The 22,130-nt window shown below is 43.4% G+C and overlaps 1 protein-coding gene across 6 annotated transcripts in view; it reads right to left on the minus strand.

Moving 5' to 3' along the window:
- The window catches only part of pcm1 (pericentriolar material 1), a 280,791-nt gene that overhangs the window by 141,115 nt on the left and 117,546 nt on the right, over nucleotides 1-22,130 (minus strand). For all 6 annotated transcript variants that reach the window (XM_070869661.1, XM_070869689.1, XM_070869670.1 and 3 more), the window contains 3 exons: nucleotides 13,668-13,797; nucleotides 12,415-12,549; nucleotides 1,329-1,519 (listed from right to left, as the gene is read on the minus strand). In XM_070869661.1, coding sequence (XP_070725762.1) covers nucleotides 1,329-1,519; nucleotides 12,415-12,549; nucleotides 13,668-13,797 — 456 coding nt within the window. The remainder of the gene's footprint in view (nucleotides 1-1,328; nucleotides 1,520-12,414; nucleotides 12,550-13,667; nucleotides 13,798-22,130) is intronic.

Here is a 22,130-nt window from a genome sequence, read left to right on the forward strand (position 1 = left end):
CTCACTGTCTCCTTCCCCCCCTCACCCGCGGGAACAAAACGGCTGTTTAATTCCTCCCCCTCCCCCACGGGAACGAAATGGCTGTTCCCTTCCGCCCCCCCCGCTCCACGGGAACTAAACGGCTGTTCCCTTCCCCCCCCTCCCCTCCGCGGGAACGAAACGGCTGTTTAATTCCCCCCCCCTCCCTCCGCGGGAACGAAACGGCTGTTTAATTCCCCCCCCCCCCTCCGCGGGAACGAAACGGCTGTTTAATTCCCCCCCCCCCCCTCCGTGGGAACGAAACGGCTGTTTAATTCCCCCCCCCTCCCTCCGTGGGAACGAAACGGCTGTTTAATTCCCCCCCCCCCCCCCTCCGCGGGAACAAAACGGCTGTTTAATTCCCCCCCCCCCCCTCCGCGGGAACGAACGCCTGCAGCATTCTCCGTGCCTGAAGCACTTTCACACAGGTAGGAAGATGGTTTATTTAATCTTTTCTTTGCTTATAAATGTTTATTCAGGTTGGATTTATTTGTATAATATTTGTAGAAGTATAAATAAGGATTTATTGTAGAATTTAATGACTTCCCTTCCCCCCCCCATCTCGTTCTGGACGCCTAATTTGTAACCTGCGCCTGATTTTTTAATGTGTAGAACAGGTTTTTTCAGTTCTACAAAAATCTTCACTTGCTCCATTCTAACTTAGTTTGGAGTACGTTTTCACTGTGGAAACTTTGAAATCAGGCGTCAGTGGCCGGACACGCCCCCTTTTGAAGAAAAAATTCTGTTCCAAAATAGAACTGTTCTACCTGACTAGAACTGCAGAAAAAAAAATGTGGAGAATTGAGATTTCTAAGATAGTCCGTTCTCCACCAGTTGCTCCTAAAAATCAGGCGCAAATCATGTGGAAACTTGGGCCCTTAATATGGAGTGCATGATGTAGACAATAATGCCATAAATGGAAAAAGAGTCTATTTAGCATAACTCACACCTTGATGACCAAAAACAAAATTTTTTTAAAACATGGCAAAAATTTCTAAAGCTAAAATGTAACACTCAATAAAATTAGCCTTAAAAATAGGTAACTATTGATTAAATCAAACTATTCCTTAAATTATTCCAAAAAGGCCATGCTTAATTTAATTGTATGGTTAGCAAAGTGTGCAACACTTTGGGTCAAATATCAAAAAGTTGTTTTGATCATAACGGCACTGTCGATCACTTAGCAGAAAACATCTGAGCAATTCTTTAGAATTGCCAACAGCTAAGTTCGAATCAACCGGCCTATTCTGGGTCAGTGCAGGTAATTCAAACCTTAATACAGCAAACTTGCTTACATATTGTGACCTAACCTTTCAGTTCTGCTGAGCTGCTGTGTGCCCTGTGTTTCTGTTCCTTCACTTCTGACAGATGCAGCAATGATGGAGTTGCTATCAGTCAGTGTCTTCTGCCGCTGATGTTCAGCCATTAATGCTTCAAGTTGTTTTCTTCTCTGGCGCAACTCTTCTCGCAGAATTTGGTGTCTCCGCATCTCAGACCACAGCTAATCATCATTTGTAAAAAATATACAGGACAGTAATAACTCAGTATAAGGCAGGTCAATACTAGTTAGGTCATGTCCTAATTTTAAGAATTAAGGTCATTCAATTTTACAGAAATTTCAATCAGTTGATAGGGTAATTGGTACTAACTGCCTATGGCTTCCCCTTCAATCCTCACCTGACATCAAGTGAGAGTTGCTCATGGATTTCTTTGCATTCAGCATTTAGGCTTTCTGTACAACTTCCTCTTCTAGCCCCAAAACCTTCCATGACTCTGCGATCTCCCAGCCCTCATCTCAAAAAGCATCCCAGCTCCCCCAAAACCCTCATCAGATTAATCTCCCCTAGACACACCACCACTTCCAGTGACCACCTTCCCACCCAGCTCCTAGAATCGTAAAATGGGGCCCGTTGAGCCTGTGCCAGCTCTCTGCAAAAACACCAGCTCATCCCACTCCCCTGCCCTTTTCCCGTAGCCCGTCAAATGTTTCCCTACAGGTACTTATTCAATTTCCGTTTGAAAGGCACGATTGAATCTGCCTCCACCACCCTCTCGGGTAGTGCATTCCAGATCCTAACCACTTGCTGCGTAAAAAAGTTTTTCCTCATGTCGTTGCTGGTTCTTCTGCCAATTACCTTAAATCTGTCCTCTGGTTCTCGACCCTTCCACCAATGGGAACATTTTGTCTCTATATACTCTGTCTAGACCCCTCATGATTTTGAGCACATCTCTCAAATCTCCACTCCAACTTCTCTGCTCCAAGGAGAACAGCAGTCCCATATCGCTGGAACCATTTTGTAACTCTTTTCTGCACACTCTCGCAGGCCTTCACATCCTTCGTGAAGTGTGGTGCTCAGAATTGGACAAAATACTCCAGTTGAAGTCAGACCAGTGTTTTATAAGGGTTCATCATAACTTCCTTGCTTTTGTACTCTATGCCTCTATTTATAAGGCCCAGGGTCCCATATGCTTTTTTAGCTGCTTTCTCAACCTGCCCTGTCACTTTCAACGATTTGTGCACATATACCACCAGGTATCTCTGTTCATGCACCCCCTTTAGTTTATATTGCATCTCCTTGTTCTTCGTACCAAAATGTATCACTTTGCACTTTTCGGTGTTAAATTTCATCGACCACGTTTCCGCACATTGCACCAACCTGTCTATTGAAGTTAATCACTATCCTTCTCACTGTTCATTATACTTCCAAGTTTTGTGTCATTGCAAATTTTGAAACTGTGCCCTGCATATCCAAGCCCAAGTCATGAATATATATCAAGAAAAGCAGTGATCCTAGTACCAACCCCTGGGGAACACCACTGTGTACCTTCTCCAGTCCGAATAACAACCGTTCACCACTACTCTCTGCTTCCTGTCATCTAACCAATTTCGCATCCATGCTACTACAGTCCCTTTTATTCCATCGGCTTCAACTTTGCTGGTAAGCTTATTATGTAGCACTTTATCAAATGCCTTTTGGAAGTCCAGGTACACCACTTAACTGCACTGCCCTCATCAACTCTCTTTGGTTAGCTCATCAAAAAACTCAATCAACTTAATTAAAACAGTATTTGACTTTAACAAATCCGTGCTGGTTTTCCTTAATTAATCCACATTTGTCCCAATGACCATTAATTTTGACCCTGATTATCATTTCTAAAAGCTTCCTCACTACCGAGGTTAAACTGACTGGCCTGTAATTCCGAGGTTTATCCTTGCATCCTTTTTTAAACAAGGGTGTAACATTTGCAATGTTCCAGTCCTCTGACACCTCCCCCGTATCTAATGAGGATTGGAAGATTATGGCCAGTACCTCCACAATTTCCTCTCTTACTTCTTTCAGCATCCGAGGATGCATCCCATCCGGTCCTGGTGACTTATCTACTTTAAGTAGAGCCAGCCTTTCTTGTAGCTCTTCTTTATTAATTTTTAGCCTATCTAGTATCTCAACTACCTCCTCTTTCACTATGAGTTTGGCAGCATCTTCATCCTTGGTAAAGACAGATGCAAAGTACTCATTTAGTACTTCAGTCATACCCTCTGCCTCCATGCGTAGGTCTCCATTTTGGTCCTGAATCGACCCCACCACTCCTCTTACTACCTGTTCACTACTTATATGTCTACAGAAGACTTTTGGATTCCTTTTTAGGCCAGCTGCCAATCTATCATTGCAGCCCGGGGGAGAGCGCGAACAAGTAGGCAGTCCTGCCCTGGCAGCGGCCAGAGCAGTTAATCGCCACCGGGGGCGAAGTGCCTGCAGTCGGCTCCCAGGATGAGTATATTCAGCAAGCTGTTCGGGATGGCCGACAATGCGGGCAAAGGGCATCCAGGAGGCCATCCAGCAGCTGTGGGACACTGAGGAGATGCTGATAAAGAAGCAGGAGTTCCTGGAGATGAAGATTGAGCAGAAGCTGCTCACAGCATGGCACCAAAAACAAGAGAGGAACCAAATCCTTGCAGAGTTGTGAATCTTTGGAATGCTCTACCCCAGAGGGCTGTAGATGCTCAGTCACTGAGCATATTCAAGGCTGAGATCGATAGATTTTTGGACTCTAAGGGAATCAAGGGATATGGAGATCAGGTGGGAGAATGGAGTGGTGGTCGAAGATCAGCCATGATCTTATTGAATGGCGGAGCTGGCTCGAAGGGTCTTATGTCCTTATTCTCATACTTTATCAATGCACCTCCATTTCCTTTTTCACTTCCCCTCTGAACTTCCTATATTCAGCCTGGTTCTCACTTGCATTCTCAACCTGACATCTGTTATACACCCCCTTTTCTGCTTCATCTTACTCTCTATCTTTTTCATCATCCAGGGAGCTCTGACTTTGGTTGCCCTATCTTTCCCCCTTGTGGGAATGTACCTCAACTGTACCTGAGCCATCTCCTCTTTAAAGGCAGCCCATTGTTTGATTTGTTTTGCCTGCCAATCTTAGATTCCAATTTACTCGGGCCAGATCCATTCTCAACCCACTGAAATTGGCCTTACTCCAATTAAGTATTTTTTTACTGGAGATTTCTCCCTGTTCTTTTCCATAGCTAATCTAAACCTTATGATACTGTGATCACTGTTCCCCAAATGTTCTCCGATTGACATTTGCCCCACTTCATTCCAAGAACCAGTTCCAGCAATGTTTTCGCCCTCGTTGGGTCGGAAACATACTGATCAAGTTCTTCTGAACTCACGTCAGAAATTCTTCCTCTCTCTGCCCTTGACACTATTACTATCCCAATATAAATTAGGATAGCTCAAGTCCCCATTATCATTACTCTATATTCTTGCACCTCTCTGTAATTTCCTTGCAAAGTTGCTCCTCCATATCCTTCCCACTAGATGGTGGCCTATAGAATAAAACACGTAGTGTAATGGCACCTCTATTGTTTCTTAACTCTAACCAAACAGATTCTGTTCTTGGCCCCTCCAGGACATCCTCTCTCTCTCTCTCTCTCTCTCTCTCTCTCTACCCCACCTCCTTTCTTTCCTTCCCCATCTTTCCTGAACTCCTAATATCCAGAAAAATGTAGTATCCAATCCTGTCCTTTTTTGAGCCAGGTCTCCATTATCGCCACGGCATCATATTTCCAAGTGGCTATTTGAGCCTAATTACTCAATTATCTTTCCACAGCCTTATAACTACCAATATCAACAACACCTTAATTTCCTCAAGTACTATTCAACTCCCTTTTCAAAACTACCATCACTCCCTCCTTAAAAAGCCAACCCTGACATCTCCAGGGTTACTAACTACTACCCCATTTCTAACCTCCCTTCACCACTTTCAACTCCACAAATCCTGCTGTGCTGTACGATAGCCAGTTGTGTGAACCAGTTCAACAATTGCCGAAGAATAAATCCATGAAATTCAGCTCTTGCCAGAAACTGCACACCTCACACGATGTGGAACCCAGCTGTCCGATTCAACCTCGAGTGGAGTTCTAAATCACACTATCCATCATCAACAGAACCTACCTCCATCATAAAAAAAATTACCCACTTACACTCTACTTCACTACCACCAAAATGCTTACCAAGGCCACGAGAACATGAGAAATAGCAGCAGTTGTAGGCCATTTGGCTACTCGAGCCTGCTCCACTATTCAATAAGATCATGGCTGATTTGATCTTGGCCTCAACTCCACTTGCCTGCCCGCTCCCCATAAGCCTTATTGTTCAAGAATCCGTCAATCCCCACCTTAAATATATCCAATGACCCAGCCTCCACAGTTCCCTGGGGTAGAAAATTCCAAAGATTCACGACCCAATCAGAGAAGAAATTCCTCCTCATCTCCATTTTAAATGGGCGACCCCTTATTCGGAATCTATGCCCCCGAGTTCTAGATTTCCCAATGAGGGGAACATCCTCTCTACATCTACCCGGTCAAGCTCGCTCAGAATCTTATACATTTCAATAAGATCAGCTCTCATTCTTCTAAACTCCAATGAGTATAGGCACAATCTGCTCAACCTTTCTTCATAAGACAACTCCTTCACCTGGGCAGGACAAGATCTGATGTCCTAGGGGGAGTATTTGCTATTGGGGAGGGTTTAAACTAATATGGCAGGGGGATGGGAATCTATGCAGGGAGATAGAGTGAAGTAAAATGGGGGCAGAAGCCAAAGGTAGAAAGGAGATAAGGAAAAGTGAAGGGCAGGGAAATCAAAGGCAAAAATCAAAAAGGGCCACATTACAACATATTTCTAAAAGAACAAAGAGTGTTAAAAAAACAAGTCTGAAGGCTCTGTGTCTCAATGCGAGGAGCATTCGTAATAAGGTGGATGAATTAACTGCGCAGATAGCTGTTAACGGATATGATGTTATTGGGATTACGGAGACATGGCTCCAAGGTGACCAAGGCTGGGGACTCAACATCCAGGGGTATTCAATATTCAGGAAGGATACAGAGAAAGGAAAAGGAGGTGAGGTAGCGTTGCTGGTTAAAGAGGAGATTAACGCAATAGTAAGGAAGGACATTAGCTTGGAATCTGCATGGGTAAAGCTGCGAAACATCAAAGGGCAGAAAATGCTAGTTGGAGTTGTGTACACACCACGAAACAGTAGTAGTGAGGTTGGGGATGGCACCAAACAAGAAATTAGGGATGCGTGCAAAAAACGTACAGCATTATCATGGGTGACTTTCATCTACATATAGATTGGGCTAACCAAACTGGTAGTAATACGGTGGAGGAGGATTTCCTGGAATGTATAAGGGATGGTTTTCTCGACCAATATGTCGAGGAACCAACTCGAGAGCTGGCAATCCTAGACTGCGTGTTGTGTAATGAGAGAGGATTAATTAGCAATCTTGTTGTGCGAGGACCCTTGGGGAAGAGTGATCATAATATGGTAGAATTCTTCATTAAGATGGAGAGTGACACAGTTAATTCAGAGGCTAGGGTCCTGAACGTAAAGAAAGGTAACTTCGATGGTGTGAGATGTGAATTGGCTAGGATGATATTTAAAGGGTTGACGGTGGATAGGCAATGGCAGACATTTAAAGATCACATGGATGAACTTCAACAATTGTACATCCCTGTCTGAGTAAAAATAAAACAGGGAAGGTGGCTCAACCGTAGCTAACAAGGGAAATTAGGGATAGTGTTAAATCCAAGGAAGTGGCATATAAATTGGCCAGAAAAAGCAGCAAACCTGAGGACTGGGAGAAATTTAGAATTCAGCAGAGGAGGACAAAGGGTTTAATTCGGAGTGGGAAAATAGAGTATGAGACAAAGTTTGCGGGGAACATAAAAACTGACTGAAAAAGCTTCTACAGATATGTGAAGAGAAAAAGATTAGTCAAGACAAATGTAGGTCCCTTGCAGTCAGAATCAGGTGCATTTATAATGGGGAACAAAAAATGGCAGACCAATTGAACAAATACTTCGGTTCTGTCTTCACTAAGGAAGATACAAATAACGTTCCGGAAATACTAGCGGACCAAGGGTCGAGCAAGAAGGAAGAACTGAAGGAAATCCTTATTAGTCAGGAAATTGTGTCAGGGAAATTGATGAGATTGAAGGCCGATAAATCACCAGGGCCTGATAGTCTGCATCCCAGAGTATTTAAGGAAGTGGCCATAGAAATAGTGGAGGCATGGGAGCTAATTTTCCAACATTCTATAGACTCTGGATCAGTTCCTATGGATTGGAGGGTAGCTAATGTAACCCCACTTTTTATAAAAGGGAAAGAACAAACAGGGAATTATAGACCGGTTAGCCTGACATCAGTAGTGGGGAAAATGTTAGAATCAATTATTAAAGATGCAATAGCAGCGCATTTGGAAAGCAGTGACAGGATCGGTCCAAGTTAGCATGGATTTATGAAAGGATAATCATGCTTGACAAATCTTCTGGAATTTTTTGAGGATGTAACTAGTAGAGTGGACAAGGGAGAACCAGTGGATGTGGTGTATTTGGACTTTCAAAAGGCTTTTGACAAGGTCCCACACAAGAGATTAGTGTGCAAAATTAAAGCACATGGTCTTGGGGGTAATGTATTGACGTGGACAGAAAACTGGTTGGCAGACAGGAAGCAAAGAGTAGGAATAAACGGGTCCTTTTCAGAATGGCAGGCAGTGACTAGTGGGGTACTGCAAGGTTCAGTGCTGGGACCCCAGCTATTTACAATATACATTAATGATTTAGACGAAGGAATTGAATGTAATATCTCCAAGTTTGCAGATGACACTAAGCTGGGTGGCAGTGTGAGCTGTGAGGAGGAGACTAAGAGGCTGCAGTGTGACTTGGACAGGTTAGGTGAGTGGGCAAATGCATGGCAGATGCAGTATAATGTAGATAAATGTGACGTTATCCATTTTGGTGGCAAAAACAGGAAGGCAGATTATTATCTGATTGGTGACAGATTAGGAAAAGGGGAGGTGCAACGTGACCTGGGTGTCATGGTACATCAGTCATTGAAAGTTGGCATGCAGGTACAGTAGGCGGTGAAGGTGGCAAATGGCATGTTGGCCTTCATAGTGAGAGGATATGAGTATTGGAGCAGGGAGGTCTTACTGCAGTTGTACAGGGCTTTGTTGAGGCCACACCTTGAATATTGTGTACAGTTTTGGTCTGCTAATCTGAGGAAAGACATTCTTGCTATTGAAGGAGTGCACAGCGAAGGTTCACCAGGCTGATTCCCGGGATGGCAGAACTATGAAGAAAGACTGGATCGACTAGGCTTATATTCACTTCAATTTAGATGAATGAGAGGGGATCTCATAGAAACATATAACATTCTGATGGGACTGAACAAGTTAGATGCAGGAAGAATGTTCCCGTTGTTGGGGATGTCCAGAACCAATGGTCACAGCCTAAGGATAAGGGGTAAGCCATTTAGGACCGAGATGAGGAGAATCTTCTTCACTCAGAGAATTGTGAACCTGTGGAATTCTCTACCTCAGAAAGTTGTTGAGGCCAGCTCGTTAGATATATTCAAAAGGGAGTTAGATGTGGCCCTTACGGCTAAAGGGATCAAAGGGTATGGAGGCAAAGCAGGAATGGGGTACTGAAGTTGCATGATCAACCATGATCATATTGAATGATGCTCTAGGCTCGAAGGGCCGAATGGCACCTATTTTCTATGTTTCTGTAATAATGGGTGACTTTAATTTTTATATTGATTGGACAAATCAAATTGGCAAAGCTAGCCTTGAGGAAGAGTTCACAGAGTGTATTCAGGATGGTTTCTTAGAGCAATACGTTGTGGAATCAACCAGGGAGCAGACTATTTTAGATCTGGTAATGTGTAATGAGACTGGATTCATTAATTATCTCATAGTAAAGGATCCTATTGGGAAGTGTGATCATAGTATGTCGAGTTTCAACTTCAGTTTGAGGTTGAGAAAGTTAGGTCTCAAACTAGTGTCCTGAACTTAAATAAAAGCATTTACAAAGGTATGGAGGCAAAGTTAGCTAAAGTGAACAGGGAAAATAGATTAAAGGGTAAGACGGTAGATAAGCAGTGACAGACATTTGAGATATTTCATAACTCCCATATATACCAGTGAGAGAATGACTTCAGAGAAAGATGAACCATCCATGACGAACTAAGGAAGTAAAGAATGGTATCAAATTGAAAACAAAGGCATATAATGTTGTGAAGATTAGTGGAAGGCCAGAGGATTGGGAAATTTTTAGAAACCAGCAAAGGATGACTAAAAAATAATGATAGATAGATTATGAGAGTAAACTAGCAAGAAATTTAAAAACAGAAAGTAAGTGCTTCTACAGGTATATAAAAAGGAAGAGAGTAGCGAAAGTAAACATTGGTCCCCTGGAGGATGAGACTGGGCAATTAATAATGGGAAACAGGGAAATGGCAGAGACTTTGTATTTTGTATCGGTCTCCATGGTAAAGACACTAAAAGCATCCCAATAATTGATAACGAAGGGGCTATTGGGAGGGGGGGAACTTAAAATAATCACGACCACTGGAGAAAAAAGTACTAGGCAAACTAATGGCACTAAAGGTAGACAAATCCCCTGATGGCCTGCATCCTAGAGTCTTAAAAGAAGTTAAGACCAGTTAGCCTAACATCTGTCATTGGGAAAATGCTGGAGTCCATTATTAAGGAAGCAGTAGCGGAACATTTGAAAAAGCATGGTTCAATCAAGCAGAGTCGGCATGGTTTTATGAAAGGGAAATCATGTTTGACAAATTTGCTGGAGTTTTTTGAGGATGTAACGAGCAGGATAGATAAGGATGAACCAGTGAATGTGGTGTATTTGGATTTCCGCAACGCATTTAATAGGGTGCCACTTAAAAGGTTACTGCACAAGATAAAAGCTCACGGGGTTGGGGGAAATATATTAGCATGTTTAGAGGATTGGCAAACGAACAGAAAACAGAGTCGGGATAAATGGGTCATTTTCTGCTTGGCAAACAGTGACGAGTGGGGTGCCGCAGGGATCGGTGCTGGGTCCTCAACTATTTGCAATCTATATTAATGACTTGGATGAAGGGACCAAGTGTAATGTAGCCAAGTTTGCTGATGATACAAAGATGGGCTGAAAAGCAAATTGAGAGGAGGACACAAATAACCTGCAAAGGGATATAGACAGGCTAAGTGAGTGGGCAAAAATTTGGCAGAAGGAGAAAAATGTGGGAAAATGTGAGGTTATCCACTTGGGCAGAAATATTAGAAAAGCAAATTATAATTTAAATGGAGGAAAATTGCAAAGTGCTTCAGTACAGAGGGACCTGGGGGTCCTTGTGTATGAAACACAAAAAGTTAGTATGCAGGTACAGCAAGTAATCAGGAAGGCAAATGCAATGTTGGCCTTTATTGCAAGGGGGATAGTATAAAAGCAGAGAAGTCCTCCTACAACTGTACAGGGCATTGGTAAGACCACACCTGGCGTACAGTTTTGGTCTCCAAATTCAAGGAAGGATATACTTGCATTGGAGGCTGTTCAGAGAAGGATCACTAGGTTGATTCTGGAGATGAGGGGATTTGACTTATGAAGATAGGGTGAGTAGGTTGGGCCTATACACGTTGGAGTTCAGAAGAATGAGAAGTGATCTTACTGAAACTTACAAGATAATGACGGGGCTCGACAAGGTGGATGCAGAGAGGATATTTCCACTCATGGGGGAAATTAAAACTAGAGGACATAGTCTTCGAATAAGGGGCCGCCCATTTAAAACCGAGACGAGGAGAAATTTCTTCTCTGAGGGTTGTAAATCTATGGAATTCTCTGCCCCAGAGAGCTGTGGAGGCTGGGTCATTAAATATATTTAAGGCGGAGAGAGAGAGAGAGACAGATTTTTGAGCGATAAGGGAGTAAAGGGTTATGGGGAGCAGGCAGGGAAGTGGAGCTGAGTCCATGAGCGGATCAGCCATGATCTTATTGAATGGCGAACAAGGCTCTAGAGGCCAAATAGCCGACTCCTGCTCCTAACTCTTATGTTATGTACTTAAGTGGCTACAGAGATAGTGGATGCATTGGTTGTAATTTACCAACAGTCCCTAGATTCTGGAGCGGTCCAAGCAGATTGCAAAACCACCAATGTAACACCCCTATTTAAGAAAGGAGGGAGACAGAAAGCAGGAAACTATAAACCAGTTAGCCTAACATCTGTCATTGGAAAAATGCTGGAGTCCATTTTTAAGGAAGTTGTAACATGATATTTAGAAAATCACAATACAGTTAAGGAGAGTCAGAATGCTGTTATGAAAGGGAAATCGTGTTTGACAAATTTGCTGGAGTTCTTTGAGGATGTAACAAGCAGGGTGGATAAAGGGGGACCAGTAGATGTCGTGTATTTGGATTTCCAGAAGGCATTCGATAAAGTGCCACATAAAAGGTTACTGCACAAAATAAGAGCCAACGACGGGGTGTGATGCAAGGCTGTTTCTGCCCCCACCGCATTGCTCCCGGGCACAAACCACTTTTCGTCCTGTAAAAGCCGGCCGGAGGGGCTAATATGCATTTTCAAAAAGTGGCAATTTCGGCCCCTTAATACTTATTTTCCACTCTCCTGGCTTCATTCCTTTGCCGAGAGCTCTGTAATCTTCTCCAACCTACATCCCAGTCCACACTCTTATCGTCCAACATTGGTGTATTTTGTGCCTCCCCGCCCCATTCTGCCATTGCTGGCACACTGTCAGTCACCACTGGAATTCTCTTCCTAAATCCTTTCGCCCGATGACCTCTCTCCCAACTTTAAAAAACTCTTCAAAACACACCTGATTATTGACCACCTCCCCTAATTTCTCTCTCTTTCCCGACTCTGCAGCCCTGAACTTATTGTAAAATGTCTTCATTAATCTTATTACATAATAAAATATCTGAAATGCACATTATTGTTGAACCATTCCTTTTCAAACAAATATAATGCAAATATACTAATAACTGCATAACTAAATACAAGAATACGTGAACATTTATTCATTACCTCACTATCAGGAGGTGGAGCCGCAACCGGGTCAGGTAAAGCCTTTGCTACTGCACCCTGACCGCTAACCGCAGGGGTAGAGGTAACAATGGGGACTTTTATTTTCGACAGGTTTCCTGCACTCGATGTTGACAACTGTTTGTAAACAAAACCCATATGTGATTATATGTAGCACCAAGCAAAACCTGCAGCACACCTCTTCATGACTGTTAACTACCAGTTATAAAAGACAAAGATATTGGCCTTGAATTTGCGGTCAGAGGTTTCTCACGGCAAAATGCTTCCCAAATAAAATGCCTACGTACCAGGTTGTCCAGGAGGAATGGAGGTCTGCAGTCCTGGGTCTCTCCGGGTACTCACGGGAAGAGGTCCACATATCTCAGGGGCGCACAAAGTTTGTAAGCGCCTCTGGGATAACGTGGGCCAGCCCAACGAATGACCGAAGAGAATCCCCATTCATGCTTATGGGGATTCCATATGTACGGAAACTATGTAAGCATGAATGAGAATACCCCCAAAAGTACACCTACACGTCAAGTAAATTTAAAGAACCATCACATATTTAAAATTAATTAAAAAGGCATTTAATTTAATTTAAAACAAAATTTACATGTTTTAAAGGGGCTAAAAATAAATTTATCTTATTTCACAGATTTTTAAATGTATAAATTGATAAAATGTTATTTTTCTGTTTTAAAAAAAAAACTCTTACACTTTAAAAACTACTTAGCAAAAGTAAGCCTTACGTCTGCTTTTACCAGTCATATGAATTTTATGGGAATTCGCTGGGTAGACATTAGCGAATGCCCTTTTTCCGGGGATTCGTACAATCTGTCAAGTAGATTCTTGACAGATCACAAGTTCCGGGTTTTAGCATATGCGCAGTGCATGCCTAAACTCGGAACTTGTGAGGCCACTAAGGGCGCGTACACACATCGTACGCTCCTTTTGGGGTTGCAAATTAGGGCCCATTATACAGGTATTTACTTAAGCTTTTAAGAAAGCAATAAATTCTCCAAAACATAAAAATATGCTAATTGTGGCCAATTAACCACAATATGAATTAAATTAAAAATTCCTTTCATATTAAGATAAATATTTTGTACTTCAATCGTGCAGCAGGAAATAAAATTAACACAAGTATTATTATCTGAAAAAAACACTAGCATAATTTTGAAATGCTTCATATCTGATATACAGAGATTTGCGGCTATTCCAAATCATTTTTTAATAAAAATCAAACTTCTCGCCACCTGTAGATCAGGGCATGATCTCTGCAGATGCTTAATCTTCTCTTGAATTTCCATCAAACGTTTTCTTTCTTCTTGTAACTGCTTCAATTCTTGCTGCTGTTGCTGAAGTTTAGCTTCATAGAACTTCTCTCTATCGCAGAAATTTACATCAAGAAAAAAAAAACACCCTCGATCAATATCACTGTTTATAGTCACCAAAAGCAAAACTGAGTATATACCCCAAAATTAAATTCAGAAACTGCCCCAAATAAAACTGTACCCCACCACAGAACATTACTAGATCAATTAGACGATTATGAATAAATAGCTTGATTGCAAGCAATAAATTGGGTATTAACTACTTTATTGGAGAAGCGTATATCTTGAGGTGTTATTATTGAGGTTTTTAAAATGATGAAGGGAACTAAATCTATTCAGGTCAATAGATTATTTGAGCTAGATAATATGGGAGAACTAAAGAACATGAGCATAAAATACAAAAGCCAAAAATTAGGACAGATGCTATATAGTATCATTGCACTTAGATAATCATAACTTGATTAAGCACAGTCAGCATGGTTTTATGAAAGGGAAATGGTGTTTGACAAATTTATTGAAGCTTTGTGAGGATGTAACGAAGCAGGGTAGATAAAGGGGAAGCAGTGGATGTAGTATATTTGGATTTCCAAAAGGCATTCGACAAGGTGCCACATAAAAAGTTACTGCACAAAATAAGGGCTCATGGGATTGGAGATAATGTATTCGCATGGATATAGGATTGGTTAACGGACAGAAAACAGAGAGTAGGGATAAACGGGTCTTTTTCAGGTTGGCAAGCTGTAACTAGTGTGGTGCCACAAGGATTAGTGCTGGGGCCTCAGCTATTCACAATCTAGGGAGGAGGCCAGCATCGCGAGCGCGGAGCGGGCGTGGGACTACAAAGGGCAGCGGCAGCTTGGAGCAGCGGCAGTCAGGAGGAGATCAGCATCGCGAGAGCGGAGCGGGCGTGGGACTACAAAGGGCAGCGGCAGCTTGGAGCAGCGGCAGTCGGGAGGAGGCAGGCTGCAGCAGGGGCAGAAAGTAAACAAAGAAGGAAAAGGAAATCGAAGTGTGATGTCACAGCCAAGTGGGAAAGTGATTGGCTGGTGGATTGGTGAGTATTTTATCTTTTTCTTTTCTCATCAGTAAGTAAGCTTTGACATTGTTGCCAAATTAAGTTAATTTAAGGGTTAAGTCATGGCACGAGAGCCCAGATCCGTGTTGTGCTCCTCCTGTGCTATGTGGGAAATCAGGGACACTTCCAGTATCCCTGACTACTGTGTGTGCGGGAAGTGTATCCAGCTGCAGCTCCCGTCAGACCGCATTGCGGCACTGGAGCTGCGTATGGATTCACTCTGAAGCATCCGCGATGCTGAGGATGTCGTGAATAGCATGTTTAGTGAGTTGGTCACACCGCAGGTAAAGGTTACACAGCCAGACAGGGAATGGGTGACCATCAGGCAGAGCACCTGCGGTCATCTCCCTCCAAAACAGATATACCACTCTGGATACTGATGGGGGAGATGGCTCATCAGGGGAAGGCACCAGCAGCCAAGTTCATGGCACCATGGGTGGCTCTGCTGCACAGATGAGCAGGAAAAAGAGTGGGAGAGCTATAGTGGTAGGGGATTCTACTTTAAGAGGAATAGATAGGCGTTTCTGAGGCCGCAATTGAGACTCCAGGATGGTATGTTGCCTCCCTGGTGCAAGGGTCAAGGAGGGCATTCTGGAGGGGGAGGGTGAACAGCCAGATGTCCTGGTGCATATAGGTACCAAAGATATAGGTAAAAAAACGGGATGAGGTCCTATAAGCTGAATTAAAGGACATAGGAGTTAAATTAAAAAGTATGATCTCAAAGGTGGTAATCTCAGGATTGCTACCAGTGCCACGTGCTAGTCAAAGTAGAAATAGCAGGATAGTTAAGATGAAAACGTGGCTTGAGGAATGGTGCAAGAGGGAGGGATTCAAATTCATAGAAACATAGAAAATAGGTGCAGGAGCAGGCCATTCGAGCCTGCACCACCATTCAATATGATCATGGCTGATCATGCAACCTCAGTACCCCACCCCTGCATTCTCTCTATACCCCCTGATCCCTTTAGCCATAAGGGCCACATCTAACTCCCTTTTGAATATGTCCAACAAACTGGACTTAACAACTTTCTGTGACAGAGAATTCCACAGGTTCACAACTCTCTGGATGAAAAAGTTTCTCCTCATCTTGGTCCTACATGGCTGACCCCTGATCTTTAGACAGTGACCCCTGGTTCTGGACTTCCCCAACATCAGGAACATTCTTCCTGCATCTAACCTGTCCAGTCCCGTCAGAATTTTATAAGTTTCTATGAGATCCCCTCTCATTCTTCTAAATTCCAGTGAGTATAAGCCTGGCCGATACAGTCTTTCCTCATATGTCAGTCCTGCCATCCCGGGAATCAGTCTGGTGAACCTTCGCTGCACTCCGTCAATAGCAAGCACGTCCTTCCTCAGATTAGGAGACCAAAACTGCACACAGTATTCAAGGTGTGGTCTCATCAAGGCCCTGTACAACTCCTGGGACATTGGAACCGGTTCTGGGGGAGGTGGGACCAGTACAAACCTAACGGGGTCTGCACCTGGGCAGGACCGGAACCAATGTCCGAGGGGGAGTGTTTGCTAGTGCTGTTGGAGAGGGTTTAAACAAATATGGCAGAGGGATGGGAATCTATGCAGGGAGACAGAGGGAAGTAAAATGGGGGCAGAAGCAAAAGGTAGAAAGGAGATAAGGAAAAGTGGAGGGCAGAGAAATTAAAGACAAAAATCAAAAAGGGCCACATTACAACATAATTCTAAAAGGACAAAGAGTGCTAAAAATACAAGCCTGAAGGCTGTGTCTCAATGCGAGGAGCATTTGTAATAAACTGGATGAATTAACTGCACAGATAGCTGTTAACGGATATGATGCAATTGGGATTACGGAGACATGGCTCCAGGGTGACCAAGGCTGGGGACTCAACATCCAGTGGTATTCAATATTCAGGAAGGATAGACAGAAAGGAAAAGGTGAGGTAGCGTTGCTGGTTAAAGAGGAGATTCACGCAATAGTAAGGAAGGACATTATAGCTTGGATGATGTGGAATCTGTATGGGTAGAGCTGCGGAACACCAAAGGGTAGAAAACGCTCGTGGGAATTGTGTACAGACCACCAAACAGTAGTAGTGAGGTTGGGGATGGCATCAAACAGGAAATTAGGGATGCGTGCAATAAAGATACAGCAGTTATTATGGGTGACTTTAATCTACATATAGATTGGGCTAACCAAACTGGTAGCAATGCGGTGGAGGAGGATTTCCTTTAGTGTATTAGGTTTTCTCGACCAATATGTTGAGGAACCAGCTAGAGAGCTGGCCATCCTAGACTGGGTGTTGTGTAATGAGAGAGGATTAATTAGCAATCTTTTTGTGCGAGGCCCCTTGGGGAAGAGTGACCATAATATGGTAGAATTCTTCATTAAGGTGGAGTGACACAGTTGATTCAGAGACTAGTGTCCTGAACTTAAAGAAACGTATGAGACGTGAATTGGCTAGGATTGACTGGCGCATGATACTTATAAAGGGTTGACGGTGGATAGGCAATGACAGACATTTAAAGATCACATGGATGAACTTCAACAATTGTACATCCCTGTCTGGCGTAAAAATAAAACGGGGAAGGTGGCTCAACCGTGGCTAAGAAGGGAAATTAGGGATAGTGTTAAAACCAAGGAAGAGGCATATAAATTGGCCAGAAAAAGCAACAAACCTGAGGACTGGGAGAAATTTAGAATTCAGCAGAGAAGGACAAAGGGTTTAATTCGGAGGGTGAAAATAGAGTATGAGAGAAAGCTTGCAGGGAACATAAAAATTGATTGCAAAAGCTTCTATAGATATGTGAAGAGAAAAAGATTAGTGAAGACAAATGTAGGTCCCTTGCAGTCAGAATCAGGTGAATTTATAATGGGGAACAAAAAATGGCAGACCAATTGAACAAATACTTTGGTTCTGTCTTCACAAAGGAAGTCACAAATATAACCTTCCGGAAATACTAGGGGACCGAGGGTCTAGCGAGAAGGAGGAACTGAAGGAAATCCTTATTAGTCAGGAAATTGATGGGATTGAAGGCTGATAAATCCCCAGGGCCTGATAGTCTGCATCCCAGAGTACTTAAGGAAGTGGCCCTTGAAATAGTGGATGCATTGGTGGCCATTTTCCAACATTCTGTAGACTCTGGATCAGTCCCTGTGGATTGGAGGGTAGCTAATGTAACCCCACTTTTTAAAAAAGGAGAGAGAAAACTGGGAATTATAGACCAGTTAGCCGGACATCGGTAGTGGGGAAAATGTTGGAATCAATTATTAAAGATGTAATAGCAGCGCATTTGGAAAGCAGTGACAGGATCGGTCCAAGTCAGCATGGATTTATGAAAGGGAAATCATGCTTGACAAATCTTCTAGTTACACCTTCAAAAAATTCTAGTAGAGTGGACAAGGGAGAACCAGTGGATGTGGTGCATTTGGACTTTCAAAAGGCTTTTGACAAGGTCCTGCACAAGAGATTAGTGTGCAAAATTAAAGCACATGGTATTGGGGGTAATGTCTTGACGTGGATAGAGAACTGGTTGGCAGACAGGAAGCAGAGTAGGAATAAACGGGTCCTTTTCAGAATGGCAGGCAGTGACTAGTGGGGGTACCACAAGGGTCAGTGCTGGGACCCCAGCTATTTACAACATACATTAATGATTTAGATGAAGGAACTGAATGTAATATCTCCAAATTTGCAGATGACACTAAGCTGGGTGGCAGTGTGAGCTGAGAGGAGGATGCTAAGAGGCTGCATGGTGACTTGGACAGATTAGGTGAGTGGGCGAATGCATGGCAGATGTAATATAATGTAGATAAATGTGAGGTTATCCACTTTGGTGGCAAAAACAGGAAGGCAGAATATTATCTGAATGGTGACAGATTAGGAAAAGGGGAGGAGCAACGAGACCTGGGTGTCATGGTTCATCAGTCATTTGAAAGTTAGCATGCAGGTACAGCAGGCGGTGAAGAAGGCAAATGGTCTTCATAGCGAGAGGATTTGAGTATAGGAGTAGGGAGGTCTTACTGCAGTTGTACAGGGCCTTGGTGAGGCCACACCTTGAATATTGTGTACCGTTGTGGTCTCCTAATCTGAGGAAGGACATTCTTGCTATTGGGAGAGTGCAGCGAAGGTTCACCAGACTGATTCCCGGGATGGCAGGACTGACATATGAAGAAATCGGCTAGGCTTATGTTCACTGGAATTTCGATTAATGAGAGGGGATCTTAGAAACATATAAAATTCTGACAGGATTGGACAGGTTAGATGCAGGAAGAATGTTTTCCGATGTTGGGGAAGTCCAGAACCAGGGGCCACAGTCTAAGGATAAGAGGTAAGCCATTTAGGACTGAGATGAGGAGAAACTTCTTCACTCAGAATTGTGAACCTGTGGAATTCTCTACCACAGAAAGTTGTTGAGACCAGTTCATTAGATATATTTAAAAAGTTAGATGTGGTCCTTATGGCTAAAGGGATCAAGGGGTATGGAGACAAAGCAGGAATGGGGTACTGAAGTTGCATGATCAGATTGAATGGTGGTGCAGGCTTGAAGGGCCGAATGGCCTACTCCTGCACCTATTTTCGATATTTTCTATGTTTCTATATTAATGACCGAGTTGAAGGGACTGAGTGTAATATATCCAAGTTTGCTGACGATACAAAGCTAGGTGGGACAGTAAATTATGAGGAGAATACAAAGCATCTGCAAAGGGATATAGATAGACTAAGGTGGCAGATGGGGTATAATGTAGGGAAATGTGAGGTTATTCACTTTGGTAGAAAGCACAGAAAAACAGAATCTTTTTTAAATGATGAGAAACTTAAATGTTGGTGTCCTGAGAGATTTGGGTGTTCTTGTGTAAGAAACACAGAAAGCTAGCATGCAGGTACAGCAAGCAATAAAGGAAGGCAAATGGCATGTGGTCTTTTATTGCAAGGGGGTTGGAGTACAAGAGTAAGGAAATCTTGCTATAATTGTGCAGGGCCTTGATGAGACCACATCTGGAGTACTGTGCACAGTGTTCATCTCCTTATTTAAGGAAGGATATACTTGCCTTGGAGGCGGAGCAACAGAGGTTCACAAAATTGATTCCTGGGATAAGAGGGCCGTCTTATGATGAGAGATTGTGTAGAATGGGTCTATACGCTCTGGAGTTTAGAAGAATGAGAGGTGATCTCATTGAAACATACAAGATTCTGAAGGGGATTGACAGGGTAGATGCTGAGAAGTTTCCCCTGGTTGGAGTGTCTAGGGATCACAGGCTCAAGATAAGGGGAAGGCCATTTAAGACAGAGATGAGGAGGAATTTCTTCACTCAGAGGGTTGTGAATCTTTGGAATTCTCTGTCCCAGAGACCTGTGGATGCGAGTCTCTGAATATATTCAAGGCTGAGATAGATAGAATTTTGGAGTCATGCGGAATCAAGGATAATGGAGAACGGGCAGGGAAGTGGAGTTGAGGTCAATGATCAGCCATGATCTTATTGATCCTATTTCTTATGTTCTTATGTATTGCTTCTTAGTCACTAACCTCTGAAATTGATTACCAACATGTGCATTAGGTATGGATTTACTGCAGCAACAACTTGTCTTTATATTGCACTTTCAAGAAGTAAAATGTCCCAAGGCGCTTCACATAAGTGTTATAAAACAAAATTTGACACTGAGCCACAAAAGGAAATATTAGGGCAGATGACCAAAAGCATGATCATAGACGTAGGTTTTAAAGAGCAGCTTAAAGGAGGCAAGAGATATAAAGAGGTATAGGAAGGGAATTCCAGAGCAGAGGACCTTCGCAGCTGAAGGCTCGACCACCAATGGTGGAGCAATTAAAATCGGGAATATTCAAGTGGCCAGAATTAGAGGAGTGCATATATCTCAGAGGGTTGTGGGGCTGTCGGAGATTACAGATATAGGGAGGGTGAGGCCATCGAGGGATCTGAAAACAAGGATAAGAAAATCAATGCCTTGTACAAACGGAATCACTAAGTATGAATGGGAATACTCCTACTTGGATTGGTTGGCCAGCCTACGTGATCCCAAGGACGCGTGGGCCTTTACGCAGGCCTCCGTGTAGAGGCCCAGGACCAGAAGTTGCCGAACCTCCGACACCACCAGGTAGATTCGTAGAAACTTTTCAGGTTGGAGGCATCTGCCCGCAGGAAGCCTCTGACCGCAATTTCTGGGCCATAAAGTGTGAGCAGTTATAGCCAGGGAAAATGTTGGACCTTTTCAGGACCCAAAAGGAAATTTGTAACGGGAAGGTCGTGTCTGACTAACTTGTTTGAATTTTTCGAGGAGGTAACCAGGAGGGTCGATGAGGGCAAAGTGTATGATGTAGTGTATATGGATTTTAGCAAAGCTTTTGATAAGGTCCCACATGGCAGATTGGTCACGAAAGTAAAAGTCCATTGGATCCAGGGCAAAGTGGCAAGTTGGATCCAAAATTAGTTCGGAGGCAGGAAGCAAAGGGTAATGGTTGATGGGTGTTTCTGTGACTGGAAGGATGTTTCCAGTGTGGTTCCACAGGGCTCAGTGCTGGATCCCTTGCTTTTTGTAGTATACATCAATGATCTCGACTTTCAGAATGGCAGACAGTGACTCGTGGAGTGCCGCAGGGCTCAGTGCTGGGACCCCAGCTCTTTACAATATACATTAACGATTTAGATGAAGGAATTGAGTGTAATATCTCCAAGTTTGCAGATGACACTAAACTGGATGGCGGTGTGAGCTGTGAGGAGGACGCCAAGAGGCTGCAGGGTAACTGGGACAGGTTCGGTGAGTTGGCAAATGCATGGCAGATGCAGTATAATGTGGATAAATGTGAGGTTATCCATTTTGGGGACAAAAACACAAAGGCAGATTATCTGGATGGCGGCAGATTAGGAAAAGGGGAGGTGCAACGAGACCTGGGTGTCATGGTTCATCAGTCACTAAAAGTGGGAATGCAGGTACAGCAGGCGGTGAAGGCGGCAAATGGTATGTTGGCCTTCATAGCTAGGGGATTTGAGTATCGGAGCAGGGAGGTCTTACTGCAGTTGTACAGGGCCTTAGTAAGGCCTCACGTGGAATATTGTGTCCAGTTTTGGTCTCCTAATCTGAGGAAGGACATTCTTGCTATTGAGGGAGTGCAGCGAAGGTTCACCAGGCTGATTCCAGGGATGGCTGGACTGACATATGAGGAGAGACTGGATCAATTGGGGCTTTATTCACTGGAGTTTAGAAGGATGAGAGGGGATCTCATAGAAACGTGTAAGATTCTGACGGGACTAGACAGGTTAGATGCGGGAAGAATGTTCCCGATGTTGGGGAAGTCCAGAACCAAGGGACATAATCTTAGGATAAGGG

Source organism: Pristiophorus japonicus, chromosome 2 (assembly GCF_044704955.1).
Source record: "Pristiophorus japonicus isolate sPriJap1 chromosome 2, sPriJap1.hap1, whole genome shotgun sequence".
NCBI classification, from domain to species: Eukaryota; Metazoa; Chordata; class Chondrichthyes; family Pristiophoridae; genus Pristiophorus; species Pristiophorus japonicus.